At 61.3% G+C, this 11660-nt stretch overlaps 1 protein-coding gene across 1 annotated transcript; it reads left to right on the forward strand.

The window, feature by feature from the left end:
- The first annotated feature begins 2362 nt into the window (after positions 1-2362).
- LOC147414264 (apelin receptor A-like) lies at positions 2363-3436 on the forward strand. Its single transcript, XM_086474350.1, has one exon. It carries the CDS (start codon positions 2363-2365, stop codon positions 3434-3436), a length of 1074 nt encoding a protein of 357 aa, XP_086330476.1.
- The last annotated feature ends 8224 nt before the right edge of the window (positions 3437-11660 follow it).

Consider the following 11660-nt stretch of genomic DNA (forward strand, 5'->3'; position numbering starts at 1 on the left):
AGGAACTGCCTGTCATTCTTCGAGCAGAAAAAAGCCACCCCCAGCCAAGGTGGCGCTTTTGGTTCAGCCACAGCCAGTGCAAGGGGACACAGAGGGCTCAGCCAAGAGCCGCCGCAGCCCACCAGGGCAGGGCACTTTCTTGCACCAGAGCTAATGGCAAAACAGCCCCCAGCTGCAGCAGGAAAGCTGCTCTCGCTTCCCCCCCCCGCCCCCCCCCCCCCAAGAAACAAGCTCCCCTGCCCAAGTCTGGCTCCATGGGGTGCCTCAAGCCCCACCTGGGGACATCAGCTGTGCCTGGGCTGGGTTGGTGACAGTTGCTACGGCCTGGCAACAACACAACTCTGACCTGGGCAGCAGGGTTGGGGCAGTGCAAAACTCCTCACCTCCTCGGAGCCTCACCTCCCCTGCACCTGTCACAGCTCCGGGTGGTGACCAAGGACATCTCAATCTTCTCCTAGGGTCCACTTCACCACCCTGCAGCCACGAGGACTCGGGGAGCCCTCCTGCGTGCAAGTGCATCACACAGGATGACCTCAGTGGCACCAAGGTGTCCTCACCGCCTGCAGCACCCCAGCACAGACACCACTGCCCGCTCGCCAGCTGCAGCAGCTGTGGGGACACTTCCCACGTGCCCTGCAGCCCCCTGTGACCCCAAGCTCTGTGCAGCACGGCACCTGAGGCAAGGCTCTGCAGCATGGAGCACACATTAGAGAGGATGAGGAAGACCCTAAAATGTCCCTGCTGCCCAGGGAGGTCCTCTTGCCTGGCTCCCAGGTACTTACTGACCAGGGTTCAGTTTGCCCTTTTCCACTGTGGGACAGGAACCTCTCCCCTCCCAGTGAGGAAAAACCCCCTGCTGCGAGCAAGCAGCCCACCACAGCCCAGCACTCCCTCCCTGCTCCTGGCAGCACTGCAGCTGGCCACCCGCCACCTCGGGACCAACACAGGGGAAGCATCTTCTGCAAGGCTCTCCTCGAACAAGGATGGTTTTATGGTGTGTCTGAGAGGAGGAAAAGAAAGAAAATAAAATTCCTCTGAAATAAAGACCGTGATCTGTAGGAAACCAGCCCAGTGGAGAGAGAACTTGCTTCCAGCGACCTCACAGATGCTGCTGGCTCTGGGGATCCCGACAATCCTGCCTGTTCCCCACCCTTGGCGTGTCTGGCAAAGGGGAGCATGAGGATGCTCGGTGGGTGCAGTCTCACTGGGGAATGTGTAAACACTTGACAGGGGGCTCTGCTGCCGCTGAATACTGCAAACCAGGGGGTGGCCCAGCACACCCAGCTAACCCAGGTGCGATTTCAAAAGGAGGTCCACACTCTCAGCCTCAGCCTCTCCTTCCCCCTTGCCTGAACCAAGCGGTGCGAACAGCTCCTGCCCCTGCCCCTGCCCCAGCGCAGGCTCGCTCTCCTCCTGTGCCCCGCACAGAGAGATTGCTTTGCAGGAGCCGGCCTCCTTATCGCCAGGTCCAGTGGGCACAAGGACCTGACAGCTCTTACAAAACACAGGCCAGGACAGAACACACTCGCTTTTGCCTTTGAGAAAACACAAGTAAACGCGCAGGTCTCCGCAGAAAACAGCGGGAGGGACACCCCGCCGCCGCCTCTCCTCCCTTCCCCTGTGCTTGAACAGGGGGGCGGGACCAGGTTCGGTGCTGGAGGGAGCCGCTGGAGGAAGGCACGAGATGCTGGTGGGGAGGTGGGGGATGGCGCTTCACGAGGCAGGGATGCTCTAGGACCTGCTTCATCTCCTTCCACCACACCTCCAAGTCCGACTCGGCCGAGGCTCTGCTCCAGCGCGGCAACACCGAGGAGCGCCCGGTGCCGACCTGCCTGGAGCAGGGACCCCACGGGCTCCCCACGCTAAGCGCAGCGCCGCTCCGCTTCCCTGCCGGGCTCACCGGGAGGCTCTCGCACCCTTCGCTCTCAGCATCCTCGCCTGCTCGTCCCGCCCGGTGCCTGGCGCTGCGCTCCAGCCTTCAGCTCCGGCACCACGCCGGGCGTGCGCTTCCCTCGAAAGGCTGCAGGGAGGTGGATTTGGGGTGCGTGGGCCCCGCACCCCCGCGGGGGGCACCGCAGGAAACATCGTGAATTTCCGTCCAACATCCGTCCATTCCACGCCCGTCGCCCCCGCGGGCAGCGGAGGGAGGGCTGCGGCCACCGAACCGCTCCCGCCGCTCCCCGCCTGCGGGGCGGCTGTTGGGGCAGGGGTCAGCGCGGTGGGGGCTGCCGGTCAGCACCCGACGGAGGGGCGGGCGTCGTGCCGGGGAGGAGCGACGGTGGCGGGGCCGCCCCGGGGCGGGGGTGGCGGCGGGGCGGGTGGCCCCCTTATAGCGGCGCCGCGGGGCGCGGCGGCGGTCGCGATGGACTACGCGGAGGCGGAGGAGTACTACTACGGGGAGGAGGCGGCGGGCAACGGGACGGGGGAGGCGTGCGAGTGGCAGGCGGACTGGGAGGCGTCCTTCTCGCTGCTGCCGCTGCTCTACCTGCTGGTCTTCGCCCTGGGGCTGTCGGGCAACGGGCTAGTGCTGCTGACGGTGTGGCGCGGCCCGCGGGCCCGGCGCCGCTCTGCCGACGCCTACATCGGCAACCTGGCGCTGGCCGACCTAGCCTTCGTGGCCACGCTGCCGCTCTGGGCCGCCTACACGGCGCTGCGCTTCCACTGGCCCTTCGGCGCGGCGCTCTGCAAGCTCAGCAGCTTCCTGGTGCTGCTCAGCATGTTCGCCTCCGCCTTCTGCCTGGGCGGCCTCAGCGCCGAGCGCTGCCGCGCCGCCGCCCGCGCCGCCCCGCCGCCCCGCGCCGCCGCCCGGCGCCGCCGCCCCGCCGGGCTGGGCCCGCTGGCCGCGCTCTGGGCGGCGGCGGCGGCGGCGGCGCTGCCGGCGCTGCTGCTGCGGGAGGCGCGGCGGGGGCCACGCAACCGGACGCTGTGCGAGCTGGCGGCGGGGGGCGCGGGGCGGGCGGCGGCGCTCAGCCTGGGCGCCACGGCGCTGGGCTTCGCCGCCCCGCTGCTGCTGATGGCCGTCTGCTACTGCTGCGTGGGCGCCGCCGTCCGCCGCCACCTCCGCCCGCGGCGCGCCGAGGCGGCGGCGCGGCGGCGGCTGCTGCGGCTGATCGCGGCGCTGGTGGCCGTGTTCGCCGGCTGCTGGCTGCCCTTCCATCTGCTCAAGAGCCTCTTCGCTCTGGCGGCCGCCGGGCTGCTGGAGCTGCCCTGCGCGCTGCTGGGGCTCATCGCCCGCCTGCACCCCTACGCCACCTGCCTGGCCTACCTCAACAGCTGCCTCAACCCGCTGCTCTACGCCTTCCTCGACGGCCGCTTCCGCGCCCGCTGCCGCCTGCTGCTGGGGCCGCGCCGCCCGCCCGCCGCCGCCGCCGCCTCCTCCACGCTCAGCGGCCTCACGCTGCGCTCCGAGCTGCCCTCGGCCGGCACCAAGCTGTAGCGCCCGCGGCCCCAATAAACGTCCTTCCCGCCGCCGCAGCCCGCCGCCTCCTTCCTCCGGCTCCGCTCGCCGCCGCAGCTCCGCCGTCCCGCCCCGGCAGGGGGGCGCAGGGGCCGGGAGGCACCCGCGGCCTCGGGTCACCTGGGGGTGCCGCCAGCCTCGCCCTCCGCCGCCCCCTCGCCCCGCCCCGCCCCCCAGCCGAAGCGCCGGTCCCGGGCGCTGCTCCCCGCGGGGCTCCGGCCAGCACCGCCGCTCTGACACGCCGGTGCCCGCCTTTCCCTCACCGCCGCCTGGGGACGTGCCTCCCCTCCACCGGAGGGCCCTGCAGCGAGGGGCTCCGGCGCGGCCGCTGTCACCTCTCTCAGCCGCTGCTCTCACGGTGGCCCCGGCAGCGTCCCCTCCGCCCGGCAGGCCCGTCCAGCCAGCGTGCGGCCGTGCCCGGGGGCTGCTCAGCTCCTCTCCTGACGGGCAGAAGACCCGAGGGTTGCCCAAGGCAGTGGGCAGGGACGTGCTGCCGTCCTCCGGCATGGCTGTCCCAGAGCGCCACTGCAGCGGGGTGCACTTCCTTGAGCTCAGGGGAGCCGAGCCTTTCCACCGGCACAGCCTGGTGCTGGAGGAGCCCTCTAGGAAAACCAGTGCCATGGCCGAGGGCTGACACCTGGGCCCCTGGGTGTCTGCCTGCTAAGCTGGCACCCGGCAGGCAGCACGGGGGCTCTGGAGCGTTGCAGTAGGTAGAAGAGTTCCCTGTCCCACGCTGCTGTCGGCATGAGCCTGTCCTGCTTCGGGCTGTGATGGCATCTCATTTCTGGTCACCCTTTCCTGACTGGCAATGGGCAGACCTTTTGTGGAGTCCAACGGCCATCTCCGAGGGTTGAGCTGCTCAGAGGATGCAATTGCTGAGGGTGCTGCTGGGGGAGCTGGGAAGGGCCAGCCAAGCCTTGCAGTGGGGATGCTGCCCCACCAGAGAAGTTACACTAGAGAAAGCTGGGTCTGAGCTGAGCAGACATCCGACTTGGCAGCACTGCACGGACGGGTGGATGCGCTTTTCCCCCTCCCCTTTCTGCAAATCCTGCTGGGGTTCTGCTGTCCTGTGTCAGCACCCAGTTCATCTCTGCAGGCGCAGCCTGCCAAGCCCAGACCCAAGTGAGACTTGCAGTTGCCGGGAGCAGCAGGGTGTCCCCCTTCGGGCTGTGTACCTGGCGGGACAGAGGAGCCTCAGGCAGCACAGGTGCAGGTAGGAGGTTCTCAGGCTCTCTGGTCATGGGGAATCTGGGCAGGACATCAGGGCAGCATACATGGACTGAACAGGACAGCACATGGGGTGCAAGCTCTGTCCCCCCCAGGCACCTGCTTAGGAGTCCCTCCCTGTAGCAATCCCTGCTGCTGCTGCTCTCCCGGGGCACCCCTGGAGAAAGCTGCAGTCTCTCCATGCCCATGCCAGCCCAGGGCAGCAGCATCAAACAGGCAGGCTCACACTCCATAGCCTCCTGTCGCTCCTCCTTCCCCTTCAGCTCAGCTAGGCAGCTCTGCCTCACCAAAGGCATGTTAAAAAAGCTCCAAATCCTCCCTCCAGGCAGTGCCTGTGCCTGCCCAAGCCTTGCATCCATACGGCTGTGGATGTTTCTTTCCCCATTAAATGTTTGAACCAGAACATTTGGGACACCTGCCAGGGCAGCCACGGACACGGCTCCAGACCGCATGAGGGAAACATGAATCCCAGCAAGGAGAAGCCTTGGAGGTCTGAGGGTCCAGGGGGGGTCCCAGGAGGGGCAGGCACCCACCACAGCCCACTTCCTCTGCGGAAGCACAGCAGAGAGGAGATGACAACCATAGGGCTTACAGGTGGGAGCCATCCCATCATGGGCACTGCTTTCTCTGGAGGGAAGGCCAGGAAAAAGGGAAGGGTTCACAGTCCTGATGCCCTTGAGGTGGCCCCACACACTTGTGTCCGTGCTGGTCACCCGCTTTGTCCCCAGACCCTCCCTGGAAGCACCACTGTCTGTGACCCAGCCCAGGACAAGGTGTACTTGCTGTCCCACACCAGCCCTGTGGGCTCTGCCATTGCCTCACCACCCTCTAGGGCTTCCCCTGGAGACAGGTCAGAGCGATGCTCAGGACCAGGGCCCATGTGGAGGTGACTGGGGCCAGCCCCACTGCGCTCAGGGCAGCCATCACAGGCCCTGTCCTGGGTGAAGCCATGTGAGACCCATCTGTCCTCCAGGTTGGTGGCCATGCAGATCCTGAGCATCAGCTAGCCAGGCATGGGGTGACCACGGCAACAGGCAGGGGCCGTATGAGGAGTAACCGTGCCAGCCAGGGCATGTACCTGTGCAAGCCTCAGTGCAGAGGAGGAGCAGAGACAGCTCTGCATCATTCCGGGGTTTCTGCTCCATGTGCATCCACAGATTTATACTTGGAAGATGCATCCAGAGTATCCATGTGCCTGCTGCCCGTGAGCACTGCCTTCAGCTTCAAAAGCAGCTGTCAAAGCTCAGGCTTTCTGGGCAATGGCTGGTTGGGACCTAGAGCACACTGCAGGATGGGCTTGGGGGGGAATTGAGAGGTGGGATGCTCGTCCTGCCTGTGCCGTGGGGCAGAGCAGCTCTCCTCTCCAGCTACCACTGTCCTTGAAGGCAGGCAAGCAGCTCTGAGGAGCAGAGGGCTGCCAGGAGCAGACAGTGCTGAGCCTGCAGCCCCACCTAAGCCAAAGGACAGCAGGCAACAGCAGGATCTGGGAGGACCAGTTGGCAGCTGGGCCCTAAGGCACCTTGGGAGCCCCAGAGTGGCTGCAAGAATAGGAACAGGGCTCCCCCAGAGCACCGCTCCATATGCTGAATGCTCAGTCATATCCTCTCCATCCTGCTGCAGCCACCTTGCCCAGCACCCCAGAGGGACATGCCTGTGCCACGGCACTCTGGGAGGGAGCTGAGATAGTGGGGCCAAGGGGGATGTGAGAAACCTCCTGTGTTCACACTCAGGTGCTGCAGGGTGGAAAAGGATTTTAAAAAAACAGCGCAGCCTGCTCCAGCCACCACCCAGCTCAGTACATCGGGGCAGTGGCTTGTGCCAGGCAGGGCTGGGGGGCTCAGGAGGGGCAGAGGTGAGAAACAAGGGCATATGGAAGCCTCAGCGGCCCAGAGCCAGCACCTGCACCCTGGCACCCATGGTGCTGCGCTCGGGGCAAAGCAGCACCAGCAGCACTGCTGTGCCCCCGTGGCTCCTCCTGCCCAGCCTGGAGCAGCCGGACCGGGCAGAGGTTGCCCAGCTGCCCGCAGGGGCCAGGACAAGCAGCCACCAGTGGCTCCTGGCGCCCTGACAAGGGCCACACTGTGCTGGGCCACAGGCAGCCCCGGGCACTGCCTCACCTTGGCCCATGGCTGGCTCCGGCGCTCAGTGCCTGCCTTCACTCCCTGGGGAGATGACAGCCCACCCTTTCAGGGCAAGGGGAGCCACTTCCAGGCAGCTGCAGCAGGAGCTGGCGGCTGGCAGGAAAAGGAAGACTTTATCCCCTTGTCTCCCAAAGAAACGTGGTGGAGCCAACAAAGGCGGAGTGGGGGTGCCCTGGCAGGGGCTGGGGATGCCTTTGCTGCCGGGGGATGTTTCCCTGGAGACAGGGCAGCACCACGGGCTGATGCCTCCACACGTGTCCTGTGTTCCCAGGCATCAGCAGCTCCCGCCCAGACAAAGAGGTGCTTGATGAGCTGGTGGCAGCGGCCTCGCTCGAGGGGTCCTGCCATGCAGCCCACGCCTGGCAGCTGAGGCAGCAGCTTCACCTCAGCCTGGCTGAGTGCGGCCCAGGGGAGGCCGAAGGGGAAGGGCGCAGGTGCCAGAGCCACGCTGGGCAAGGAGGGTGCGAGGCCACCAGACCTGCAGCCCCGCAGCTGCCGGGGCCCTCGCTGGCAAGCGAAGCCAAAGCCACACGCTCTGCGGTCAGACAGGGCCGCAGGCAGCAGGAACCAGCGCGGTGGCACTGGGTCCAGCCTGGCTTCTGGTTGCAGCTTCTCAGCATCTGCTGGCAGAGCCCAGCCAGCCCGGAGCCCACCCTGTCACCTGTGCCCGCAGCCCAGGCTCGGCTGGGCACCCAGCCCCGGGCACGGCAGTCCCGCACACGGGAGCGCAGCACCATCGCTGCTTGCTGCGGGCAGCCATGGCTCCACAGGAAGGAGAGAGAAGGAAAAGAAGGGCTGTGGGCTCAGTGCACCATGCAAACACCCCGGACTGGTACGCACCCTGCCTTCTTCCAGGCTGAGCCAAGGGTTCTGGTTTTTTTTTTTTTCTTCCAGTTGCAGCTGCCCGTGACACTGGGAGTCAGGCTTCTCCTTCCCAATGAAAGAGATGGGCTCTGCAGCACCATGCTCCTAACACGTCCCTCCCTGCTCATCATGCCCAAGTAACAACAGCAGTTTAATATCCTTAATATCCCCAGCCCTGTCCCCTGCCCTCCTCCGGGGCAGCCAGCATGGTGCCACCCCGCAGCAGGGGACTCCTGGTAGGACGAGGGGATGGTGAATTTGCAATTTGTTCTGCTCAGTGGGCTGCAGCCCAGGGAGATCATGCAGCGTTTGAGGGCTGGCGTGGCCCAAGGCACCTGGTTTTCTGCACACACCAAAACCACAGGGCAGGGACCCCTCGACATGGAGGGTAACAGGTTGGTGGGGCAAGGTTTTGGTAGCGGGGGGTTACAGGGGTGGTTTCTGTGAGAAGCCGCTAGAAGCTTCCCCTGTGTCCGATACGGCCAATGCCAGACAGCTGCAAGATGGACCTGCCACTGGCCAAGGCTGAGCCCATCAGTGACGGTGGCAGCACCTCAGGGATAACAGATTTAAGAAGGGGGAAAAGTGATTGCACAGGAGCAGCTGCAGCTGGAGAGGGGAGTGAGAATATGTGAGAGAACCAAGGTCAGTGAAGAAGGAGAGGCAGGAGGTGCTCCAGGAGCTGGAGCAGCAATTCCCTTGCACCAAGACCATGGTGAGGCAGGCTGTCCCCTTCAGCCCATGGAGGACCCCATGCCGGAGTAGGTGGGTGCTCAAAGGGGGCTGTGACCCTGTGGGAAGCCCACGCTGGAGCAGGCTCCTGGCAGGACCTGTGACCCCATGGAGAGAGGAGACCACGCTGGAGCAGGTTTTCTGGCAGGACTTGTGACCATGTGGGGACCCACGCTGGAGCAGTCTGTTCCTGAAGGACTGCACCCCGTGGAAGGCACCCACGCGGGAGCAGTTCATGAAGAACCGCAGCCTGTGGGAACAACTCGCGTTGGAGAATTCATGGAGGACTGTCTCCCATGAGAGGGATCCCACGCTGGAGCAGGGGAACAGTGTGAGGAGTCCTCCCCCTGAGGAGGAAGGAGCGAGAGAGACGACGTGTGATGAACTGACCACAACTCCCATTCCCCATCTCCCTGCACCGCTCGGGGGTAGGAGGTAGAGAGATTGGGAAAGTTAAGCCTGGGAAGAAGGGAGGGGTGGTGGGAAGGTGTTTTTAAGATTTAGGTTTATTTCTCATTACCTTTATCTGATGGGTAATAAATTAAGGTAATTTCCCCAAGTCAAGTCTGTTTTCACCGTGACAGTAACTGCTGAGTGATCTCCCTGTTCTTATCTCGACGGATGAGCCTCCCGTTATATTTTCTCTCCCCTGTCCAGCTGAGGAGGGGAGTGACAGAGCAGCTTTGGTGGGCACCCAGCAGGTGCCCAGAGTCCCCCAGGTCTCCCAAGGGGTGCTGAAGAGCTTTCTTGGAGTCTTCCCTCCCAGTGCAGGCTTAGAGGAGGGTCTCCTCTGCTCCCACTGTGCAGCTGCAGCTTTGCTGAGAAAGGGTATAGCGAGATCACCCAAGAGTTGTCTGCCTGGTCTCATCCCACACAGCAGGCACTGGTCAAGTTAGGTCACATACAACCAGGACTCTGAGACCACAAATTCAGATGCCGCTAAGAGGCATTTTAAGAGAAGTGGTACTCTTCTGAATAGATCAAGATACTCTGGGGCCTGGAGACCAGAAAGACTTTCTTGGCAGAGAAGTTTGCTGTGCCTTTCAGGTAAGGCGGTGGCAGAAGAGGAGATGGGGCGTGCCCCACCGCGTGAGAAAGAACAGCCCTGAAAGCAAGCAGCACCCAACACCCAGCCATTCCTCACTACAGGCTGCAGGAATGACTTGCCAAAAAAAGGAAAAGCTGGTCCTGTTGCCATGAAAGCAAACCCCAGATCTGATGCTGGTCACGCGGAGTTTCAAGCCTCCACTTAAAGAACAGCAGCAATACAGGACCCTTTAAAGACGCTCAGGCAGGACTGTGTCCCTCGCACTGGGAGAGGGATCGACTGCCACAAGCTCAGGTGTTCTTGTTCTACTCTGCAAGAGAAACGAGGTGGCAGATCACTGACAGAGACCTTGGGTTCCAGCGTAAGTCTGGCACTTCAGCCAGGAAAGCAGCAATGACAATCATGGTCCTGCTAAGAAGAGCCTCCCAAGGCCACGTGCTACAGCGGGCAAGAGGCTGCGACAAAGTTGGCCTGGAACAATTACCATCGCAAGACCCAAAAGTCCATGTTAAAAAAGTTGTTTTCCTGCCTCACTATTAAATACATACATTAGTAACCTCACCAACAGAAATACATATGCTCCGAAGTATCGAGGTGACAGCTGTGGAGGAATTTCCAGAATGGATGACCATAACGATGGGCATAAAGGAGGGACTTCAGGTGCTCTTATAAGGGAGGGGATGTTGTACAAAATGCAGCTCATGTACTTCTCAGGATTTCTGCTGTAAGAAACAGCTGGAAGTGAAGAGGAAGACTCAGGGAACTGAGCACAGACGTGGTATCAACAGGCTTCACTGCAGCATGAAGGTTTAACTGCCCTGGCGGCAGCAGGCGAGACACTTTCAGTAGGCAGCTGTAATGGCCTCCACAGCTGCCACAGGGACACCCTTCCTACATGCAAGGGAAGAACACACTCGCTGGAGAGGTGTGTGGTGCAGAAAAGTGATGCAACCTCCACCCTTGGGAGATTTTAAGAGCTCAACTCGAAATGGTCCTGAACAACGTGATAGAGCTGTTGAGTACACCTTGCTTGGAGCAGGTCGTTTAGATGACCTCCAGAGGTCATTTTGTTGCTACTGTTTTTAAAGGTGTTACTAAAACCTGACGTTACACATAGGTCTACTTAACAAGGTTACCAAAAAAATCAAATGGAAGCAGCTGCAGAGGACTACCAGGAAGGTTTTGAGAACGAACAGCTTGTTTCATTGGCACTTAAAAACTCTCAGCTTGCTTTTCTAGCAAAATAGAAGTTTAGAGGACACGTCAATTGTACTGATGAAAGTAACTCCAGGGAAGAAACTCAAACAAGAATACGTGGTACAAGATAAAAAAAAAATAAATGCCGTAAGAAAGAACTTAGAACTGGAAATGAGAAGTTTCCAGAGAAAGAGGAAAAAAACCCGAGTAACACCTTCTTAACAGGAGAGCAGTAGTATGGGATCGAACTGTGTCAGGAAGCCCAAGAAATGTGTAAGAGCTATTTGTCTCACATTGGTATACTCTGGGTGTTCTGAATCAAAGCTTGCCAGCAGCAGCATCTCTGAACTGTACTTAATGAAACCTGGTTCTTTGGAATTTCTGATGGAAAGGACAAAGATTTCCTTTCACTTTAATATAAAGCTCACCTCCTACCGAAGGATCACTTTCACCTGAAGCACCAGTGTGCCGCCACAATTAAAAGAACCTCCAATACGGGTAAGGAGGTCGAGAAGACTGGTGGGGCTTGCTCCCACGTTTAAAGAACACTGCCCCTCCATCCAGGCAGGCATATGGGGGTGGGGGGGATGCTCCTTACAGAGTCACAGAATCACAGAATGTCAGGGGTTAGAAGGGACCTTGAAAGATCACCTAGTCCAACCCCCCTGCCAGAGCAGGACCACCTAGAGCAGGTCACACAGGAACGCACCCAGGCGGGTTTTGAATGTCTCCACGGAAGGAGACTCCACAACCTCTTTGGGCAGCCTGTCCCAGTGCTCTGCCACCCTTCATCTACACTAGGATGTCCGAGCCCAGATCCTGAATGAAAGCAGTCAGTCTCACCGTGTGCTGTGACAAGGACCTGGGATTCAGGTAATAAGCAAAAGTCTTCCCTCTCCTGCAGTACGTAGAACTTGGGAGTTCTCCAGGACCAGCAGGGATTAAGATTTTCTGTGCCACCGATATTTAATTTGGAATTTTATTTTTTTTCAAA

Source organism: Leptosomus discolor, chromosome 16 (assembly GCF_034619465.1).
Source record: "Leptosomus discolor isolate bLepDis1 chromosome 16, bLepDis1.hap2, whole genome shotgun sequence".
In the NCBI taxonomy this organism is placed as follows: domain Eukaryota; kingdom Metazoa; phylum Chordata; class Aves; order Leptosomiformes; family Leptosomidae; genus Leptosomus; species Leptosomus discolor.